We start from the raw sequence: 23,424 nt of genomic DNA on the forward strand, positions 1-23,424 counted from the left end.
AAGGCAGTCGACGAACTGTTGCCATGGCAGTTACGTTTTCCGAGAGACACGGCCAACGTATTTCCGGGGGTCCCCAGCCAAAAACGTTGCAGAACCCCTGAGTTAGTGGATAGATGGTTGGAGAAAGCTTGTGTTTTGGCTTGTTTGCAGCTGAGCAGCGCTTCAATTATACAGTAGGCTTTGAATTGCTGCTTAGCTGCAAGATTCTCTGGAGTCACCGTATTTGATACAGTAGGTCACGTACAGTACAGTATCGCAGTGCAACACACATGGACAGGTCACAGACATAACATGTGGATGCTGCCTCGGTCACTGAATAATACATCAACATCGCCACCATATTGGCAGGGGGAAACTTCCCAGAACTCCACTGTAAGATATTTGAGTTGTACAGTCTATTAACACATTGTCTGCTATATATATATATATATATATACACACGTGTTTTAATAGCCATCTGTTGTCTGCGATTGACGTATATAAACGTCTTATATCGCTTTATATGGATCTGAAACGGCACCGCAAAAAAACAAATCACTTTTTGTCCTATTCTTTGGCTGTTATATCTGAAAAATCACACCCGTGTGAAGTGAGGGGCACTCTTATCATACATCTTCATGATGTATGATATTGTCAATGGGAATTTAATCTTTGTGTTAGGGCAAAATAGCCGATTTGCTCGTCTACATATGACGTAAATTCTCCATGGCATTTAATGTTTGTGTCAGGACAAGAATCTACACTATAGATTCGGATGTGATTTTTCATCGCATCGCTCCTGACATATTAACGTTTCTGGCGAAAGTAACATCGTGAGCTAATGCTAACATTAGCCTTTGCTTACAATGGAGGTCTGCGAGCGAGGGAGCTGCGAGTGGGGAAAACGGAAGTACTTGAGTAGTAATCTCCCGGCCCTGTGCAAGCTATTTACCAGTCCGCTACTTTAGACCACAGTCCAAGTGTTACGTACCCGAGACTAAAACCTTTGTTTCATAACCATTACTGTTGGGATCTAAGGTAAGGTAATTTTAACATTACTGTTATGATCCATGTTAAAGTAAGTTCATTTTGGTATGAACCTACATTGCGTGGCTATCGGGCAGGACCCCCCCCCCCCGCCCGTAAATTAATGTCGTACTTCGAGTGTCGCACACAAGTAGCGAAAATAGTATGTTTCCAAACAACAGCGACGATTTCTAATGAATATCGTAACTATACATGTCTGACATTTGTTTAAAAAAAGAAATCAGCTGATAATTCAGAAATTTGAATTCAGAATTCGGTTGAGAAATTGGGGCGGGGGGAGACCCCCGGGCAGACCGAGGATGAGATGGAGGGATTACAGTACATCGACTCACTGGCCTTGGAACACCTCTCGATCCCCCAGGAAGAAGTCACTAATGTTGCTCTGGAGAGGGAAGTCTGGAGCTCTCTGGTGGAGCTGTTGCCCCCACGACCCGACTACGGATAAGCGGTTGAAGATGGATGGATGGATGATTTTTTTTTTGTAATTGCGGAGAGACCTTCAGTAGACCTGCATGGAGAATATTATGCATGAGGAGGCACGACGTGCCCCCCTGCCTGTATGATGATGGGCGCATCGTTGACGCACCGTTGCAATGAACAGCAGCAGCCAACGCATGCTGCATGTACTGTGTATATATCTACATGATACATGTACCTGTATATGTGGACGGGTAACTTAATATGCGGTGTACACGCTAAGCAGGTGTTGTGACTATATGCTGTCCTGTGATAGGCTGGCTAGCATGGCGGGAAGTGAAGAGAGGAATTCCATTGGTTATGACCAGACGGTATAGCGTCCAGAGGTGTCAAAAAACGGAAACGCTTTGCCCCATGCTACAAGTTGAATTTCCATTTTTTGGTCATTTCCATCCACCAGATTCTACAAATGTCTTCTAAATCCTGACTAGCTAAAGTATAATGTAATCATGCTTAAAACACCAAAAGGGGTTCCCGCCCAAAATGGGTTAAAAGCCCGGAAGAGACACCCGTTCTAGGCGCAGCTTTCTTGAAGCTACCGTCTGGTCATACCCATGGGATGTGCAGCAGACTGCTGCTGTGGTTCCATAATATACTATACATCTACATTTTCTTTTAAATTACATCAGCCACATATTTACATTAACAAATCAGAATACATTTCAGATAGACCTTTCCCCCCCTCCCTCCCGGCCCCCCCTCCCCCCTCCCATTTGGGAGAAAATAAATACAAAGATGCAAGTGGAAATGACGTGTTGCATGTCATTAAAAAAAGGCATTTTACAGCAACTTGATGCTGGTTAGTAGTGTGATAGTTAATAGTTATGCATAACTGTGGCATTCAGACTGTCTGATAAGGCACTCTGAATAAACCGTACTCGATACTTGTGCATTATTGCTTTCAAATACCTGTATACAGTAGGCGTGTCTCTTCCACTGGCACTCTTAAGTTCTAACTTAAGTCTTTGAGATCTGCTGTTAAGGGTGAACTCAAACAAACATTATTGCATGCACAGAGTTAAAGTCAAACCAGCAATGTACAGGAAAACACCCATATCAACCAGTAGGCTAATTATCAAGACCATTATAATGGAGCCAGCAGGCTCTACTGGAGCGGAGACGTTGTCAGCCATTGTCCGACTAACCCTAAATCTAACCCCAGTCTTAACCGGACACGTAAATAAACATAAAGCGAAGTGTTTTCAGTTCGGCGGCAGTAACTAATTTCACTTCTGCGTTTCCTAGTCGCAGCCAAGGTATATGAAATGGAGGTAAGGTCACCATCAACGTCATTTTCGCTATCACGCAATTCCAGACGGCAGATTCGTCGCACCATGGGAGCAAAAGTACACCCGGAACAAACACTTTCTGAATGACTGAGATATTTTGTAAAGTAATCGCTTCTGGCAAATAACAGAAGACATATAACACATTATTGTCTGCTGTGTTGCTTTTCGATGTGTACACTGTGTACTTTTATAGAGGTATCTAAAGAGCCATTTAAGGCCGTTTAAGAACGTGCCAAGTATCGCGAGACTGTACAGTTTCCTGTCTGGCAGCCAAATCTCGCGATACCCCCGGGAACAGAAACGATACCTGCTGCTGTTTAAATCCTCAAATAAAATGATGTGCACTTCGAAAAGCAAGTGATTAGAAAACAAACTGTGTGTATGTCTTCTTTTATATACCTGAACCGATTATATGACACAGGTCTCAATGGTTCATAAATAATGTTTGTTATGAGCTGGTCAAGCTTGCTCCATTCACTGCTTTGTATTCATGTAACTTCCGGTGTGAGATTTGGCTCCCATGAAAGTGTCATGGCGCAGCACAGTCACGTGACCATGACACTTCCTTCTCTAAGCTTCCTTGGTCGCAGCCAGTAGGCTCTTGGCTCCAGTAGAGCCTACTGGCTCCATTGCATGGTCTTGATGAGTAACTTCCAACTGGTGATTATAGGTTGATAGTAGGGATGTCGGTAACGGATAATTTCCCATCCGGTTAGCCGACAGGATTAACCGGGTCATTAACGGATAATTGGTTGATTTTGATTTTTTTTTAATAGGCTACCCCAAATGTAATATGCATGTATAGGCTACATAATTAAAGTTGGTAGACGAAATGGTATACATTTATTTATGCTCCTTTTAAAAAGACAAACAAAAAAGCAACATTTAACAATATAAATAAATTGTTGTAGGCTTAATCATCAATAAACAACGCATCGCATCTGCATCCATGCATCTGCGCGTCTACAGTAGGCTACAGAGGTCCGCCGGTTCTAGTCCAAAACATAAATAAGTCCAGTCCAGATCTGAGCAGCCTATATCTATAAAGCCACTGGACGCATGGGCTAAGCCTTTTTTTATTATTAAGGAAGATCAGCATGCATGTCACCGTGTTCTGTTTGTTGACTTTTCGCTGACGAGAAAACTCTCAAACATCGATAGCACATGGCTAACTTGATAGCCGGGAGGAGGAGGAGGAGGAAGCGGCGGCGGCTGTAAACGTTCTCCCTCCAGGCCATTAATGGATTTAATAATGCCAAGTAGGTCTCTGCATTGATACGGTCGACATGTTGTCTCGCTGTCACTCGCTTAAGTTTTGACTACCGCAAATCTACCGTTGTAGCCAACTAGCCATTTGAAGTACAACAGAGAACTTTGGGACAACGACATTGCGGGGGCAGAAAACAGCGCCCGAGCGCTGCTGTTCATGCAGCCTGGAGTGTGACAAGCTGGCCGGCGCAAATAACAGCACTTTTAGGCATGTGTGCAACATGACAACTGTTTTAAAGTATTGTACAGTGACAACTACAGTCTCTGTAATGTTTATGTTGTACTATTACTAAAAACGATCTAAAATAAAAGGGATTTAAGATCAGAACACGCATTTATTATTATGCAAATTAACCGTAAAGCTGATAAGCATACCCGGATATTTCTTAACGGTCGGCTAACCGGCTAGCCGGTTAACCCCCGACATCCCTAGTTGATAGCATTGGAAGCAGGTGTCCTTAATTGCAGATCTAAATGACATGAAGTTAATTGTTTCATGTGGAATGTTGCTGTACCTTTGGTCAGTATGAGATCAGGATGCCATGCCTCATCTTATTGAAAGGCATTATAGCTTTCTGTCTCCCTAACCTTTGCTATCCTAGATGGTCATTCCTGTCCCATTCATGCTTCACTGCTTAGCGTTTCTCAACTGTCGGTTCTGGACCAAAACGTGGCTCCTCCCGTGATGGTCTCTACTCTAGACGGGTCGTAATTCGTAAGAGAGCTCCTTCACAAAAGAAAGTCAATTAAAGATTCACAACTGAGAACTTTTTTAGTTGTAATTAACATTTGTGAACATATCATGCTCTACAACTTCGTGAACATTTTACACTCCAAACAACCCCAGCTCCTATGTGGACTGTCCTATTAAGCGCCGAGTCAAGACCAAGGGGCACTCGCTGTGTCGTATAACTGATCTCCTCTGCAACCTGCAAAATATGGGCTATATACTTCCTTCACAGGTGTTACCGATGATACTAATTAAGGCTCTGTTCCATTTAGTGTGCAGTGCTTCTCAAACGTTTTAATTTATTTTTTTAAATAATTTTTATCCCACGATTTTGTAACCCATTTTTTCACCCGTGTCAATTATCTAATGTGATCCTGGGCTCTACAGACCCTCCGCCAACCTAGTCCCCATATATGGGGGACATGGGGAGAGCAACGGACTTGAACTCATGCTTCCTTCATGCCTGAGTGTCCAAGTCGCTCCTTTACACCTGACAGGGGGGAGTTTCCCTGGTTGGACGTAGCACGTGGAAGGAACACGTTATTCCAACCAGTTCCTTTCCCCTCCATCAGGCGCCCCGGCTGGCCAGGGGGAGGCAGTTTAGAGACCAGGATTACTGCATGTTTTTTGTGAGGGTACCTACCCTAGGGGACACGGGGAGAACAACATGCAAACTCCACACAGACGTTTTAATTTCAAGGACCCCCATAACTCTGAGAGTGTACAAATGGAACCAAATGGACCCGTACACAGTACCCATTTGGAACCCACTCAAGGACACTTTAGAGACCCACTGGTGTTTCCAGTGAGCCAACATGACACAATAGCAGCACACCTGACTGTTTGACCAGAATTTAACAGAGCCTTCATTAGTATCATCGGTAACACCTGTGAAGGAAGTAGGGAAGGGGGCCCACGTTCTTTCCAAAATGGCGTGTGTGCATAGAGCCTATTGAGAAGCACTGTCCGCCTTGATCTGAAGCAGCTGCCGTCTCTAGACGTCTTCAGTAGGTGAGAAACGGGAGGGTTGGCGGCTGGTGGTTTGGGTGGAGGAGGGGTTCAGTGGCAGGGAGGGGGGGGGGTCACGTTTGACCCTTGCAGGTGTGCACGTCCACCTGCTGTTGGCAGTCGCGGCAGTGCACGGCGCAGCACCAGTGGAACTTGCACTCGCACTTAGTGGTGCGAGAGACGCGCGACGTGTCGTAGCCGCGCCCGCAGCACATGACCTCGCAGCTGTCGGCGCCGCGGGACGTCCGGTTGCACGCGCGCCCTCCGGTGCCCACGGAGCCTGCAGAGAGAGAGAGAGACACACAAACACACACACACACACAGTGGCAGCTGTCATTCAAACATGAAACCATGAATGTATTCATTTAATTAGGATTTAAACAGATCATTAATGGCGATGACAAAGGGATATCAACCTTCTTTGGGCTCTGGATCACTGGCATAATTTCAAATAATTTCCAAGGACCATCACATCCCACAACAATATATACAGTATAGTTAGTAATAGTATACAAGAATGCATAACAGACATTTCTATTTGATCAAATATAGTATATATTAATTAACATTAATGATGGTAAGTATCAATATTTAATTTCAAGCTTTTTCCCCAATCGTAAACATTTCCCCATGGACTGCAAAACCTGCTTGTAAAGTGATGCCTTTACGTTTAAACCAAGTACAAACCAAATTTACATCAAATTTTGTCAAATGCGAGAGAGTTAATTTAAATTAACCCTTGTAGACTGTACTATAGAATTACTATATATAAAGTATTAATAAAGTATTGTTGATTTTTCATTTTGTCTCTCTTGTACTCTTGTATAAGTAGCCTAATATATAAGATGTAACAATACAAATGTTGAATCTTATCTTGAATCTGAGGCCAGATTGCAGACAGCAGCATGGAAGAGGGACAAGCTACCTGTGAAGGAATGCTGGGATATGGAGTTCCAGAGGAATGTTCTCTGTTCAACTCCAGGATTCCTACACGAAGACAAACCTAATGGGCTTGGTTTTCTAAATACTCAAGGGACCAGTTCCCTTCACCAGTAGCAGTGCAAGTAGTCAAACTACTTCAAAAGAATGAGAAACACCCACGGGCTGCACGACACCAGAGGGAGCTGCACTGATCTTATTATTCCGCCCAGATTCGGCACAAACCTGGAGATGAATTAATTCTACTATTATATTGTACGTATTTATGTCTTGATGAATTCTCGCGTGGCCAGACTGTTGCCTCTCGCAATTTTCAAACGCTTCCGTCATACAGTCTGGAGAACGGAAGCTCTGATCATCAGCAAGCGAATTTCGTCTTTACAGTCGTGCAAATTTATCCTAATATAAATCGAAATCATCTAAGCATATACCAGTAGCTTGCTGCTTAGCATAAATGGAAAAAAATAAACGTCCTTGCTCGGATTAGGAGGTGTAGTTCCAGACTCTATATAGCATTCGGAGATAGTGGAATAGTTGTCTGGCTACGCAAGTCTAAATACATTAGTTCCTTTTTTAGCATTATTGTATAACTGTAGCCTAACACTGTACTTTTTACAAACTGTTAAAGTATTCAATCAATCAAACGAACCTTGTTCTCATGGTTGCCATGACAGACAGCCCGCAAATCACAATCAAGCTCTCGGGCTTAAAGAATCAGTTTAAGTCTTTTGACTTTTTGACCAGCAAAAAGGCAGGTAATCTGAGAGGAGGCGAGGTAAGTGTACCACAGCCTCAATACAGCAGCGTGATGCCAAGCCACTGGCCACAGCACACACACACACACACACACACACACACACACACACACACACACACACACACACACACACACACACACACACACACACACGATAACAGGGAAGGAGACGGAGAAAAGAAGGCAGTAAGTAGATGAGCGCGGGACGGAGGACAGATGAGACAATGATGATAGGAGCTGTCAGGCTGCGGTGCTCGCCTTCATCAACTCTTCATTTTATAGACACACACACACACACAGAGTTGAGAAGATTGATACTGTATATAGGCAGGTAGGTATGAACACAGACACAGCACACTTAGTATTTGTCTCCTGGATCTTACACACACACACACACGTATCTTTCATCTGAATACAAACACAAAATTCATTCCAACACTCGTATGTCTCCAAGCACACCAGCAGCAGCTGAGCTTGACGTAAGAGCATGACCTTAAAAACACGAGTCATACATACTATACTGAGAAAAGAAAAGATGAGATGGTGCCCGACCACCCGTTTATAAACAATCTATTGACTGTAATATCTAATGTATTAGTACTGTAGTAGTGCGTACCACATTGGGTAGCCTCGGAAACCCAGACGTTTTTATTTCCAGGGAGGAAAAAAAAGTCTGGGTCCGAGTCCACTTCAATTCGGCATAGAGTAGCGCAAACATCATTCACTCTCTGCTGATTTCTGATCGTCTGCACCTTTGTTAAATTGACACACACATGCACACATATACACACACTCCTCTATCTCTCTGTCGCTCTAATTAATTAGTCTCATGTCTAGCAGCTGCGCATAGTTTCTGCTGGTGGATCCTGCCGGGAGCTGCCTATGCCATAAAAAGCATAGGTGAGTTCCAGGCTACACATTGGGTAACACTAGTGAAGGTACAACAGATATTGATAGAAAGTTTTTTTTTTCACCAGAGGAAAAATACTCTATGAAGCAATTCTCTGGGCAATATCGGTAGAAGGCGCAGTGGAGTAACTTTTTTTCCCCGGTGGAAACAAAATCCCCTTTTGGCCAAAAAATATACCGTTTATACGTGTGGTGGGGGGCTCAGAGTGCTCCCACTAAGGAAAGTAGGCTTTCTAATGACACAACCCACCTTTGTTTTGTTGAGTAGCAAAAACGTTCGATTAGATTAGATTAGATTAGATTCAATTCATTAATTCATTAATCTATCACAAGTAGGCCCAATGTTTGTGGGAACCACTCACGATGGACAGTGCCAGGCCAGCTTAACGAGCCCAGTGGACCAAGATAATCCAATGGTTTTCACTGACTGATTATAGCAGGTAAGATGAAGCACGCGCGCACGCACACACACACACACACACACGTATTATTGTGGTGCACTAAAGTGACTGAACGGTATTTAAAAATCACACCCGTGTGAAGTGAGGGGCACTAACATACTAAAGTCTAACTCATGTTGATTAGGTGATGTAATGGTGATGTAAAACAAACGGTGCCGACACAAACATTAAATTATCTTTATTGTTAATGGCATTTAATGTTTGTGTTAGGGACAAGATTTTCCCTTCATTGTCAATGGCGTTTTTAAAACAAAAAATGAACTAAAAACAAACATTAAACCTGTATATAGGAGGGGCTAGCGCCCCTCAAAAATCACACCTGTGTGAAGTGAGGGGCGCTCTTCAATGTTTCTGGCCATTCATTGTCAATGGCATTTAATGTTTGTATTATAGGACAATGTTTGCGTTTACACAAACCCTCAAAGCTGGACATACAGTAGGAGTCCCTCAAAAATCAGCTCATGTACTGTGTTTGAACCTTGTTCTGGAATCTGACAGTATTTACATTCTAGTTGTTCTGTGTCCATGCGCCCCCCCCCCCTCTCTCTCTCGCCCCATCTCTCTCTCTCTCCCCCCATCTCTCTCTCTCTCTCTCCCTCCTCCATCTACCTCCAGGTAATATGTCTGGGCATGACCTAAGCCCCGCCCCTCTTGGCAGTGTGCCCATCCATCATCTGTGGTATGCTGCGCTGCTAGGGGTGACATCATGGCCACACTCCTCCTCCTCCTCACCCCCCTCACCCCCATCTCTCTCTCTTTCTCTCTCCTTTTCTTTTTTCCCACACTTTTTCATGCCCCTCTCTCTCCCCTCTCCATCTCTCTCTCTCCATCTCTCTCGTCTGTCTGTCTGTCTGTCTCTCTCTCGTCTGTCTCTCCTGGTGTCTGCTTATTGAATTAAGATGAGGGGGCGCTGAGAGATGAGTTTAGCACCTGAGCCTCTTCGGGGCCCGCAGAAATTGATTTCACACTTAACAGAGGCTCACAAGAGGGCCGTCTCACTGTCTCTGGTGGGCCGTGTGTGTGTGTGTGTGTGTGTGTGTGTGTGTGTGTGTGTGTGTGTGTGTGTGTGTGTGTGTGTGTGTGTGTGTGTGTGTGTGTGTGTGTGTGTGTGTGTGTGTGTGTGTGTGTGTGTGTGTGTGTGTGTGTGTGTGTGTGTGTGTGTGTGTGTGTGTGTTTGAAAGTGGATGTGTCTGAGGAGTGATTGAGAGTTAGTTTGCGTGCCTCACTTGACGTGTGCAAATTCTTGGTGTCTGAGGAGCAGTTCATGTGTGTGCACGTGTGCATTTAAGTGTATGCATTTTTATGGACTGTGCATGTGCATGCAGATGGTGCACAATAGCATTGTATTTGTATGTATGGGTGCATGTACGCATGTATGAATAATTAATATTTGTGTGTGTGTGTGTGTGTGCGTGTGCGTGCGTGCGTGTCCTCAGGGCCAGACAGAGAGAGACCTCCAGGTCAGAACAGAGGTGTGTGTGTGTGTGTGTGTGTGTGTGTGTGTGTGTGTGTGTGTGTGTGTGTGTGTGTGTGTGTGTGTGTGTGTGTGTGTGTGTGTGTGTGTGTGTGTGTGTGTGTGTGTGTGTGTGTGTGTGTGTGTGTGTGTGTGTGTGTGTGTGTGTGTGTGTGTGTGTGTGTGTGTGTGTGTGTTCACCCTACAGTACATGTGCACAGAACATGCGCAACCCACCGGAAAACCCTGCTCTTCCATCCTATGAACTTTATTCCTCGTCTTATTATTCACACGAATATTCACACAAAGGTGACAAAACAAGCCACAATATTAGAGCGATTATCATGGGAGGAGTCATCTTATCTGAGAGAGGACAAAGACTGTGTCTAGTTTGTGTATGCCTGCTGGTGATAGTGTGTACATTCTACAATAATGTTAAATTCTATATAAAACAAAGCAGAACATGCAGTATCAAGGGATGATAATGCTGTGGTATTTCTGTTTAACGCCATTGTTTTGTCAGAAAATGTATTCAATAATAATATCACAACAGAACAGAAAATGTGAATGCTTGTGGAAAGATCAGTTAACACATTTTGGGGCGGGAACCCCTTTTGGTGTAAGCATTATGTTATGCTTTAGCTATTGAAAAATAGCAGATCTACAAGCTCATAGCGCGCCACCGAGTGGCGCGCTATGAGCTTGTAGATCTGCTATTTTTGAAAAATCGAAGAACGACTGACCTAGAAACATAGCTTTTTCAGAAAACTGTCAGGATGTAGAAGACATTTTTAGAATGGGTTAAATTGGAATAATATAACAAAGTGTAGTAGCAGTCCCGTCGTTAAGACTGCATGCTAGTCCAGTTGATTCAACACATTACAGCAACAGGGACACAAGGCTACGCTCAGACTATTGTTAGGAATCCATTCTCTCTCTCTGCGAGGGCATTTTGGAGACAATAACCTGCCCCCTTAAATATGCCTCCCTTTTCAGGACAATCGTGCCCTCAGGGTTACGTGTGTGTGTGTGTGTGTGTGTGTGTGTGTGTGTGTGTGTGTGTGTGTGTGTGTGTGTGTGTGTGTGTGTGTGTGTGTGTGTGTGTGTGTGTGTGTGTGTGTGTGTGTGTGTGTGTGTGTGTGTGTGTGTGTGTGTGTGTGTGTGTGTCGGTGGGAGTAATTTATGGAGGAGTGTGTCCGCCTCGAGTTTCAGCCCACAGAAGTGTGTAATGGGCCTTAAACCGACCGACACCTGATCGCCGCGGATCATCTGCTGCCTGACAACCATCTACCTCCTCTCAATCTCTCTGTCGTGCGCACACACACACACACGCGCACATACACACGCACACGCGCACATACACACACACATGCATGCACAATCACAGATATGCACAAACAGCTTTACACTTTCTCTGACACCTATTCACTCGACCACTCGCACTTGCACTCTCACGCACACACACACGTAGGTCTTGGTCTTTTCATTATTTTACACACACACACACACACACACACACACACACACACACACACACACACACACACACACACACACACACACACACGTATGGAAATGCAATTCCGTACATACACGACTAGAAAACCCAAAGAGCCGTCTCTACCCAACTTGAACCACAACCGAACGGCCGCGAGTTGCCGCTTCGAGCGTTGCGAAGTTCCCCGTCCGAGTTGTATAACCCGATATGGACAGAATAGTAAATAATGTCAAACCCGAACTCACCCAGCCCGACACCAGCCACGGTGAAACAGCACTTCCACACTAGTGAAAGCCACAACGCCTCCGTCGCGGTCAAAACAATAGTCGTGTAATATGTACGGGAGTTTGGGGTTTTCTAGTCGTGTATTTACGGAATTGCAATTCCGTACATGCTCACGTATTTTTCTGTGAGATCAGGCTGGTGTAAGGTAGGATAGTGGAGATATCATTACTAAATTCACAGATCGCTGTCTGTCGGTGTGTCTGTCCTTTTCCGGGTCACCAGTGAAATGCATGTCACACGGACACAGATTAATACTGGGACACACTTTTCCGCGTAACAGACCCACACAGGTAAATTTCGCGTAACAGACCCACACAGGGAAAACAACTCGAACGGGGCATGTTAACGTGAACACACGCGCTGTTTCGACACCACACTGAACATCATTTGCTGTTCATATATTCAGAACGGGTAAAGACTAGTTATATAAACTTTAGAGAACATTACATACATTGCAGGTGTCATGGTACAAACTACATATAGTAGGAACTAAAGAGGTGTTCACTGAGCCAGATACCAACGTTTTGTTTAAGTCCATTCTGGGCGGGAACCCCTTTTGGTGTTTTAAAGCATTGTTATACTTTTAGCTATTGAAAAATAGCAGATTGACAAGCTCATAGCGCGGCACCGAGTGCCACGCTACGAACTTGTAGGTCTGCTATTTTTGAAAAATCGTGAAAATCACAAATCTTTGAATATATATTCTATCACAGTGAACGTTTTTAACTCAAATATTTGCTTCCGGGGGGTCACTGGAACAACATATTTTCCGATGGGGGTCGGCGGCCAATTACATATATTTTTGGGGGTCCTTGACATGAAAATGTTTGAGAACGACTGACATAGAAACGTAGGTTTTTCAGAAAACTGACATTTGTAGAATCGAGCTCAGGCCTAAATGGTCCAGGCATCCCAACATTTGCATTATACTTTTTCAATAAGGCTGCACAAAATCACATATAGGTTTGCAATAGAGATGTCCCGATACTGTATTGGTATCGGGAAAAGTATCGGATTTGTCATATCGGGTCATATCGGTATCGGTGAATATGCCAGTCTAACCACAGGGGTAAGGGGTTGACACCATGACAGGTAAATAAAATGTTGGGACATGTGGAGTTTGCTTTGGAGTTGCCCAAACTGCAAGTGCACATTTGAGTGAGGAGTCTGCTATAAACACAACACGAGATATATAGCTAGATAGCTATGAACACAACACGAGATATATAGCTAGATAGCTATGAACACAACACGAGATATATAGCTAGATAGCTATAAACACAACATGAGATCACAACACTGGTATCGGTATTTGGTATCGGTATCGGCTAACACAGAAATTGAGGTATCGGGATCGGATCGGAAGCGAAAAAAGTGTATCGGGACATCCCTAGTTTGCAAGGACACATAATCAACAACCATTCCAGAACACTGACGTTACAAATTCCCTTCCTTGCTGAAATGCTATCAGGATTAATTTCATCTACTTTTGTGTGATTTATTATTGGGATTGTCTGGATCCAAGTCACCCAATCACATTATCCCCAAACAAGCCCTTATTCAATTGGCACTGGCACTGCGGACAGGAAGGTGCAGAGAAACTCTGAAGCCAGGTCTCAGCACTATATCAAAGGTAAGAAGACAGATTGGTCTCATGTAAGAGAATGTCCAGTCACTTGAAGGTCATATGTTTGATTCTATAGTCTGTCCACTGCTGTTGCAGCCAGGGTGCATGAGCCAACCAGACAACTTCTATTTGCTCCAGAGGTGACAGACTGACAGTGACACTCCTTGCTCAGCAAGGATTTGCTCTAATCGCGCATTTCAATGAAACAATAAACAAATAAGCAGTTGCCTTCTGGACAGACAACAGACCTTTTCACCAAACAGACACTGGTAGATTCTAGACATAAATTCTAGATTCTAGCCCATTTAGGCCTGACCTCAAAATTATGAGCTTGTAGATCTGCTATTTTTCAATACCTAAATTATAACATAATGTTTAAAACACCAAAAGGGGTTCCCGCCCAAAATGGGCTAGACATCTGCAACAATGTAATGTAATGTTGAGGAGCAATATACTTGAACGTTGATGTTGACTTAGTGAAATTATGTCAGGCGCGGTGTTTCTAACATCACCGGGCGTAGATTCCATACGCATCGTGCCGCGACATACAGTACAGTACAGACACACATACATACATACAGTAGTTTGCCACGCTAGTCTATTGATATCATCTCACAGCAGAACAATTTTCTGAAAACCCTTTTAGGGTTTTCAGAAAACGTTTGCTGCATACTCATAGCCTAGTGCAATGAGTAGATGTATGGGAACGATGAAAAAGCAAAACAATGTTTCAACAGGAACAGACCTACAGAACTGGACTGTACCTAACTGGTGGTCCCGTATGCAGTAGTCGGGCGAGTCCTCAAAGTAGACCAGGTCGTTCTTGCTGGGCCGTTTGAAGTGGGCCACGTGCGCGGCCGTGAAGCCCGTCCCGTACTGGTTGACCGCCACCTGCACCGCTCCGTTGTAGCGCCGCCGCAGGTGGTCCCCGGTGCGCCGGAAGTCCGCCATGGCCAGCCAGCACGTCCGCACGCTGCACGAGCCGCTGACGCCATGACACTTGCACTCCAGGGTCATGAATCGCTTCACCGCCTTGTTGGTGGGGGAGCAGGGGAGGAGAGGACAGGGGTGGTGGAGCAGGGAGGAGAGGACAGGGGGGAGAGGACAGGGGTGGTGGAGCAGGGAGGAGAGGACAGGGGTGGGGGAGCAGGGGAGGAGAGGACAGGGGTGGTGGAGCAGGGAGGAGAGGACAGGGGTGGGGGAGCAGGGAGGAGGAGAGGACAGGGGTGGGGAGGAGGAGAGGACAGGGGTGGGGAGGAGAGGACAGGGTTGGGGAGCAGGGAGGAGAGGACAGGGGTGGGGAGGAGAGGACAGGGGTGGGGAGGAGAGGACAGGGGGGTGGGGAGGAGAGGACAGGGGTGGGGAGGAGAGGACAGGGGTGGGGAGGAGAGGACAGGGGTGGGGGAGCAGGGAGGAGAGGACATGGGAGGGGAGCAGGGAGGGGAGGACAGGGGTGGGGGAGCGGGGAGGAGAGGACAGGGGTGGGGGAGCGGGGAGGAGAGGACAGGGGTGGGGGAGCAGGGAGGAGAGGACAGGGGTGGGGGAGCAGGGAGGACAGGGGTGGGGGAGCAGGGAGGAGAGGACAGGGGTGGGTGAGCAGGGAGGAGAGGACAGGGGTGGGGGAGCAGGGAGGACAGGGGTGGGGGAGCAGGGAGGACAGGGGTGGGGGAGCAGGGAGGAGAGGACAGGGGTGGGGAGCAGGGAGGACAGGGGTGGGGGAGCAGGGAGGACAGGGGTGGGGGAGCAGGGAGGAGAGGACAGGGGTGGGGGAGCAGGGAGGAGAGGACAGGGGTGGGGAGCAGGGAGGACAGGGGTGGGGGAGCAGGGAGGAGAGGACAGGGGTGGGGAGCAGGGAGGACAGGGGTGGGGGAGCAGGGAGGAGAGGACAGGGGTGGGGGAGCAGGGAGGACAGGGGTGGGGGAGGAGGGAGGACAGGGGTGGGGAGCAGGGAGGAGAGGACAGGGGTGGGGGAGCAGGGAGGAGAGGACAGGGGTGGGGGAGCAGGGAGGACAGGGGTGGGGGAGCAGGGAGGAGAGGACAGGGGTGGGGGAGCAGGGAGGAGAGGACAGGGGTGGGGGAGCAGGGAGGAGAGGACAGGGGGGGGGAGCAGGGAGGACAGGGGTGGGGAGCAGGGAGGAGAGGACAGGGGTGGGGGAGCAGGGAGGAGAGGACAGGGGTGGGGGAGCAGGGAGGAGAGGACAGGGGTGGTTTTAGTCGACTAAATGTCATAAGATTTTAGTCGACTAAATCTAGAGTTGATTTAGTCGAACAAAATGTATTTTGGCGGGCCAAGATGCCGTCGTGATGACAGATTTTTTCACTTCTGAAAATAGCCGGTCTACAAGCCCACAAAGCATCGCGTTGTGGGCTTGTAGATCTGCTATTTTCAGCATGCAACCAAGTGTAAAATGACTTATACTGGATTTCTTGTCCACTAGTCCCTTCCTAATATTTTAGTCTAGTTTTTATCTGTTGACGAAATTGTCAGTATATTTAGTCATAGCTTAGTTTTCATTTAGTTTCCATTTAGTTTCCGTCAGTGAAAAAAGGTAGTCGACGAACATTTTTCGTCTTAGTTTTAGTCGACGAAAACACCACCCATACCGTACCTTCCTGCCAGCGCGGTTGTTGTGCAGGTTCATGAGGGCGCGGCCGTCTCTCTCCTTCCTCTCCTTGGCGTCGACGAAGGCCTGGCTGAAGCGCATGGCGTGGTCCACGTGGTCGCTGCAGCCGCCCCAGTCGAAGGCGCCCTTGGCGTCCTGCGACGGGCCCTTCTTGGTGGGGTCGCACGAGCACGAGTCCAGCTCGCCCTGGCTGCACGCGCGCGCCACCGTGTGCACCACGCCCGCCGACGAGATGGCGTACACGAAGGCTGCCTCGCGACTGCCTGCGAGAGGGAGGGACGGAACACAAAAAAAAAGGTGAGTGAAGTTTTGGTCCCCGCTATGGCAGTGGTTTTCAACCCTTTTCATATCGAGGAGGACCATTATTTAGTCGGCATTTGATCCACGGGCCATCATTTGATGAGATTTAGCCTCTCAGTCCCGAAACTTTGAATATTTTGTTGTCGTGGTGGTGATCAAAATAACGATCTCTAATTGTGTAGACTTCTTGTAAATTAAGTAATGCAGATGTTTAACAATGATTTAACTCTTGAGAGCGTAAACATGCACGTTTGGTGAACATTTGTCCGCACATGTAATGTATTAAGCCTATAGCTATGTAGGGGTTTTCCCGACCCCAACTTTGGGAACCCCAAAGTGTTTACAAGGCTCATTTACGGCAACATATCTTCCCTCAAACTCAATGGAAAGTGGAACTCGACAGCAGACAACATTGCCTTACATTATTTTAGTATTTGAATCAATATACATGTTATGACAATTATAACAGTTATAACAAAAATGAGAGTTGATTGCATTAAATAAATCAAAGAAGATCACACTCATTTTCAATGGTTCCTTAACAACCTATTCTGGGAACCCCTTTTGGTGTTTTAACTAAGCATTATGTTATACTTTAGCTATTGAAAAATAGCAGATCTACAAGCTCATAGCACGCCACCGAGTGGCGCGCTACGAGCTTGTAGATCTGCTATTTTTGAAGAATCGTAAAAATGCGGCACAAATCTTTGAATATATATTCTTTCAGAGCCAAAGTTTTTTTTATTTCGACGTCAGGCCTAAATGGGTTAAAACACCTTTACACAGAGAGTGTAAAAAAATGTTACAGGTGGAAGCATGTAATCGACTTGTTCTCACCTGCACAACTCCTTATCACTTGACCCTTTCTTGTGAAAGATGTTACCGTATATACTTGCACTCATATCGTTGTGCAAATCAATACAATCTAAAAAAATTAAATAAAATAGATTTCTTTTCAACTAAACTTGATCTCCCCTTTGTACAAATGCACACCTTCCCAACACGCATGACACAAAACTGTACTCTGATGAACTTCAAGTAGACCGATAAGAAAAGAAAAAGCAGAATGTTGTGATGATGCTTCCATGATCCATGTCTTTTATCTCCATCTATACTGTAGCCGGCTACTACCTCCAGCATGGAGGAAAACGGCCAACATTTACCAGCAACGCTGCGATAACGACCGACCCCTTATCTGCCTGGATCTCTGGGTGGATCAAAGAGTAGCTCATGGTGAGCGATGTCGCCTTGGCTCACCTGGCGTGCGTCCGCACGTGCACGCGCTCACACAGTAATTTTTTCTTTGCTTGATTTTTTTTTTTTTTTGAGGGGCACCTCCTATGTCCAGCTTTGTGTAAACCACCAACATTTTCTTTTTTTTTTATTAATTTTTATCCCACGATTTTGTAACCCATTTTTCACCCCTGTGTCAATTATCTAATGTGATCCTGGGCTCTACACACCCTCCGCCAACCTAGTCCCCATATATGGGGGACATGGGGAGAGCAACGGACTTGAACTCATGCTTCCTTCATGCCTGAGTGTCCAAGTTGCTCCTTTACACCTGACAGGGGGGAGTTTCCCTGGTTGGACGTAGCGCATGGAAGGAACACGTTATTCCGACCAGTTCCTTTCCCCTCCATCAGGCGCCCCGGCTGGCCAGGGGGAGGCAGTTTAGAGACCAGGATTACTGCATGTTTTTTGTGAGGGTACCTACCCTAGGGGACATGGGGAGAACATGCAAACTCCTCACCAACATTTTCTTAACGCCAACATTGAATGCCATTGACAATGAATGGCCAGCTTTGAGTGCTTGCGTAAACACAAACATCGAAGACGAAGGTGAGATTGTGATTGGCCGGAACGAGATGATGTATGATAAGAGTGCCCCTCACTTCACACGGGTGTGAACAGCACATTTTATAAGATGACTTGACTTTTTTTTTTTAAATCGCATGCGTGTGAAGTGAGGGGCGCTCCTATCATCGTACATCATCATGACGTAACATGTCTATTTGCTCCGACACATATGACGTAAAATCTCCATTCATTGTCAATGGGAATTCAATCTTTGTGGAGGACGAAAATAGCCGATTTGCTCGTCCACATATGACATAAATTATCCATTTAATGTTTGTGTAAGACCCCTAAAAAAACACCAGTCCAGCAGCATGTGCAGGCCTACAGCATGTGTGTATGTCGTTCGTGCGTAATGAGCGGTAGCCGCCTACTACTTGCGCGCACCATATGGTGCGTAAAATTAGGTTAATTGTAATAATATATATAGTCATAATAGGCTACCGACACCGAAGGGGAATCCCCCTTTGTAAACGGCTGGAAATGAGCTGTCTGTTTTGTCTGTGACACTGACAGGTGAGGAGGCGCTTCTAACTAAACGGGGGGGCCTCGGTTGTAAGGTTGCCAATCACAGCTAATGCTTCGTGACACGACCGAGGCCCCCCGCGGCTGGGAGGTCCGAAATACCACACGGCCCGCCCGATTAAAAGACCCCACATGAAACATGCGGACAGAGTTGAAAGTTCCGCCCCGCATGTTAATTTGAAGGGCCTGGGAGTCGGAGTAGAGAGAGAGAGAGGAACATCTCGGAGGATCTTCAGTGGTATTAAAAAGAGATTAGGGCATGTTGGGACTTGTAGAGAGGAGGAGGAGGAGGAGGAGGAGGAGGAGGAGGAGGGGGAGGAGGAGGCATGGGGGGGCTTTATTTATTAGGCCAGGCTCCCGCGTCGGTGATGGGACGGAAGACGATGTGTCTAATTTGACAGCTTTTTTTTCGCTCCTCTTCGTCAACTAAGTCAGCTGACGTGACGGGACAGTTTTCTCTTCTAGATAGAGATCGGCTGATAAATGTGCAACTGGAAAGTGAGACGATGTGTGGAATGTGATGCAAGCTCAGGGAGGGGGGGGGGGCGGGGGGGGGGGAGACGCATCTTCAGGGAAACTAAAATAGGCTAGAAATATATACGCTTTAGGCCCACAAATCCTATAGGTCGTATAGGTTGGTGGTTGGTTTATACGTATGTGCAAGAGTGACGAGGACAATTTTACAGTCTTTCACTAAAACGGTGTTGATCTACCTGTGAATCGTTGTTTTCTTGCGAGTGCGTTGTGAGTGCGTATCGATTACTTTCCCCCCCAGGTGTCAGCAATGCATGCACACAATACACCTTGAAACACAACCCCAGTTAGATATCAGGCGTTTTAAAGCACGGTAACCGAATCTCCACATTTCTATTTTTGGTCCCGCTGCGCAACGCGTCGAACATTATCCCATTTTGACCTGAGATCAGATTCTACAAATGTCTTCTACATCCTGACAGTTTTCTGGAAAAAGCTATGTTTCCATGTCAGTCATTCTTCGATTTAAAAAAAATAGCAGATCTACAAGCTCATAGCGCGCCACCGAGTGGCGCGCTATGAGCTTTTAGATCTGCTATTTTTCAATAGCTAAAGCATAACATAATGCTAATACCAAAAGGGGTTCCCGCCCAAAATTGGTTATACATAGTACAGCTCTCACATTACTACAGGCTTTTAGGCTATACCAGTGGGTTTTTTTCAACCCTTAATTTCATATTAAGGCTCATTATTTATGTGGCTTTTGAGCCACGGCTCACCGACCACCATTAATTTGGATGAGATTTATAGCCTCTCAGACCAGACCCAAAACTTAGAATGTATATTGTTGTCGTTGGATATGATTTTGTACACAATGCTGTATTGATGTTGGTATACCATTAGGAGAGATAACGGGCAAACGTTGATCGATATAACAATTATTCTACATTCTGCAATTGTGTAGACTTCTTGTAAATTAAGCAATGCAGATGTTTAACAATAATTTAACCTTGACCATTCAGTCTTGAGACACCGAGAGTATACAATTAAACCAAATGGAACCGGCCGTATATGCATTTGGTTTCATTTTACACTCAAGAGTTAAAGATCTATTCTATACTGGTCCATTTGGTTACCAACTCTCCATCATTTTGCTGGGGACAACCTGGAACCCCCTCAAGGACCACTGGTGGTCTCCGGACCACTGGTTGAAAACCACTGGGCTATACCAATAACGAGTTTTGGATTTCTAAATAAACCAACTTTTTTTGCACGACACACACACACACACACACACACACACACACACACACACACACACACACACACACACACACACACACACACACACACACACACACACACACACACACACACACACACACACACACACACACAGGACCGACTCACTGACTCACTTCTCAGCAGCAGCCTTCCAAACAGGTTGTGGTCCCTGGCCATGGTGTTACAGTTCCAGCGGTGGTTGTGGAACTGGTGCTGACACTCGCCGATCCAGTCCTTCATGCCCGCCCCGATGGCCTGCATGACTGCGGGGTGCTGGCGGCACAGCTGCCGCTGCTTGTTCACCAGCCCCGGAATGTTGTCGCACATCACCTGCGAGCCCAGCGTGCCCATGTACCTGCGTGCGCGCGCGCACACACACACGCACACACACACACACACACACACACACACGGATCGGGATCATATTTAAATATGGCACACACTTGCAATTCAAATTAGGACTATTAATTATACATCTTGGTAACACTTGCTGATAAAGGTACCTTAATTTAAATGCTTAAGTAATCCTTAATGAATGCTTAACAAATATATTATTTAAGCATTAATTCGTTAAGTTAATCATTAGTTTATCATTAGTTAACCATGTTTCATGGTTATTAAAAAAAACAACCAACACCAACTATAACGAACTATTCAATTTATTTTTTAAATGTAGGCCTAGCCGTTTCTAACTCATTAAGCTACATAAAAAATACCATTTTTATATTTTTATAAGATAACTTCATCTAATTGCATGTATGGCATCATATAGCCTATATTAAAAATATCAACACCTTAAACGTGTTCCAATTAAGACAGCGTCTTCTCGGGTATTTATTTGACATGCAATCCATAATATCAATGTATCAATAACAATACCGCATCACCGCATGCATGCAATCTATCCTATATCATAATATGCAATCTGGGCTGGCACAATATGGCTTTCGTGCATTTTAAAAGGCAGTGACTGCAGCAAAGTGCGTAATAATTTACTCACCACCAAGACGCATCCACCTCGGACGTCAGCCAGCAGATTACCACAGATAAATAAAAACATATTCCACTTGGCAATAAGTTCATATTCTACTACTAAACTCTGGTCGCTGCCGTGCGCATTCGTTTAGGGACTTGCACGGAACATTTCCACATAGAAAAAGAAGACCGGGCGCGGATGCAGCAGCAGCAGAAGACAAGAGCTTCTTGATTTCCCAAATCAAACTTATTTTTGTCCTGCATTAAAATATTCGATCACCAGCACACCAGCAAACGTGCTTTCATTCAGCGAACGGGCTTTTGCGCGTAAAAGCCCATAATTGCTTCTTTACGCGTTGGCGTTGGGAGTTGGGACACCCCCCCCACTCCCCCCCTAAAAAGTAGCAGCGCTCAAATTGAGATTGGAGATCCAAGCTATTAAGACAGTCGATCTTCAACATGAGATTTTGCCGTGAGGAGAGATAGGCAGATGATCTGCCCCTTGCTATCAGGTTTAAATTGCTTACACAAGGGGTGGGCGCTGTCCCGTCTCTCTCTCTCTCTCCCTCTCAGGAATGAGGTGAAGACATTAGACTCGTCTCAGAGTATCTGTTCAGGCTAGCTTGCCTCATGCGCCAGACAGACACAAGCTTGGCCCGAGTCCAGAGCAGCCAAGGTGTAGAATGTGGTCCAACCAACGCGGTGCAGCGAAGCAGCTATAGGGCTCCAAGCTCTTTTTTTCCCCCTTTTTTTTTTTTTACTAAAACAATATTCTAGGCCGTACGTGGACGTGTTGGGGGAAAGGACGCGGCGCGCCACAGACACGACGCGCTACAGGAATGTGTGGATCCAGGCAGCACGTCCAAGACGGTGCCAAATATTTCAGACCCCCCTCCTCACCCCCTTTACTACATACATGACGCATGCATTGATATGATACACCTTACACACACCCGCATCCACCCATACCATAGTATAGCCTACATTTTTAAGCCCGAGGAATGATGATGGTTCGGAGAGAGAAAAAAAACTGATTCTCCCAAAGCCGCACCTTGAGGTGACGTGTCCATTTCAATTGGATTATCCGTCGTTGTTCTTTTTGAAGTCGCTTGGGTGAATCTTAATTGTCTCATTAGATTCCCTGGACCTTTGATCTCCCGCGTCTTCATGTATAAAAGCGACTTGGTGTTCCCGTCTCACCCTCTTTAGCATGGAGGAGGACCGGATGGTTGTACGTCTGACGAGATGCGATTATAATAAAACGGACAAATTGGATTCTTCTCAATGAGTTCTCATGATCTCCGTGGAAGAGAAATAACAAGCCTATACCAGGCTAAAGGAAGGAGATTTAAATTAAGCCTCGTTGCTTTCATAGATCAGTGAACACGTTTGTTTTGCAGTAAAAAAAAGGTTACAAATCCAGATTGTTTCCTGCCATATACTGTACATGTATTTCCCATTTTTACTTTCTTTAAATTTTGATTTTTTTCTTCTTTATATTATATATTAGTGTATATTGTATGTCTCTTAATGTTCTGATGAATTGAAAATGGTGGACCATGTTGTAAACAAGTGTGAGCTTAATCATGGTTGTCCAGTTTTTGTATTGACTTGACTTAAACTGTGAAATAGAAATGTCAATCAATCAATCAAACTC

The 23,424-nt window shown here is 45.6% G+C and overlaps 1 protein-coding gene across 1 annotated transcript; it reads right to left on the reverse strand.

Moving 5' to 3' along the window:
* Positions 1 to 5,873: 5,873 nt before the first annotated feature.
* wnt2 (wingless-type MMTV integration site family member 2) lies at positions 5,874 to 21,875 on the reverse strand (the record flags this gene model as incomplete). The annotated part of the gene is made up of 5 exons (XM_079500924.1): positions 5,874 to 6,079; positions 14,493 to 14,760; positions 16,338 to 16,615; positions 20,927 to 21,147; positions 21,793 to 21,875. The coding sequence occupies 5 exons, from the start codon at positions 21,873 to 21,875 to the stop codon at positions 5,874 to 5,876; spliced, it is 1,056 nt and encodes a 351-aa protein (XP_079357050.1).
* Between the last annotated feature and the right edge of the window lie 1,549 nt (positions 21,876 to 23,424).

This window comes from Electrona antarctica, assembly GCF_951216825.1.
Source record: "Electrona antarctica genome assembly, chromosome: 5".
NCBI classification, from domain to species: domain Eukaryota; kingdom Metazoa; phylum Chordata; class Actinopteri; order Myctophiformes; family Myctophidae; genus Electrona; species Electrona antarctica.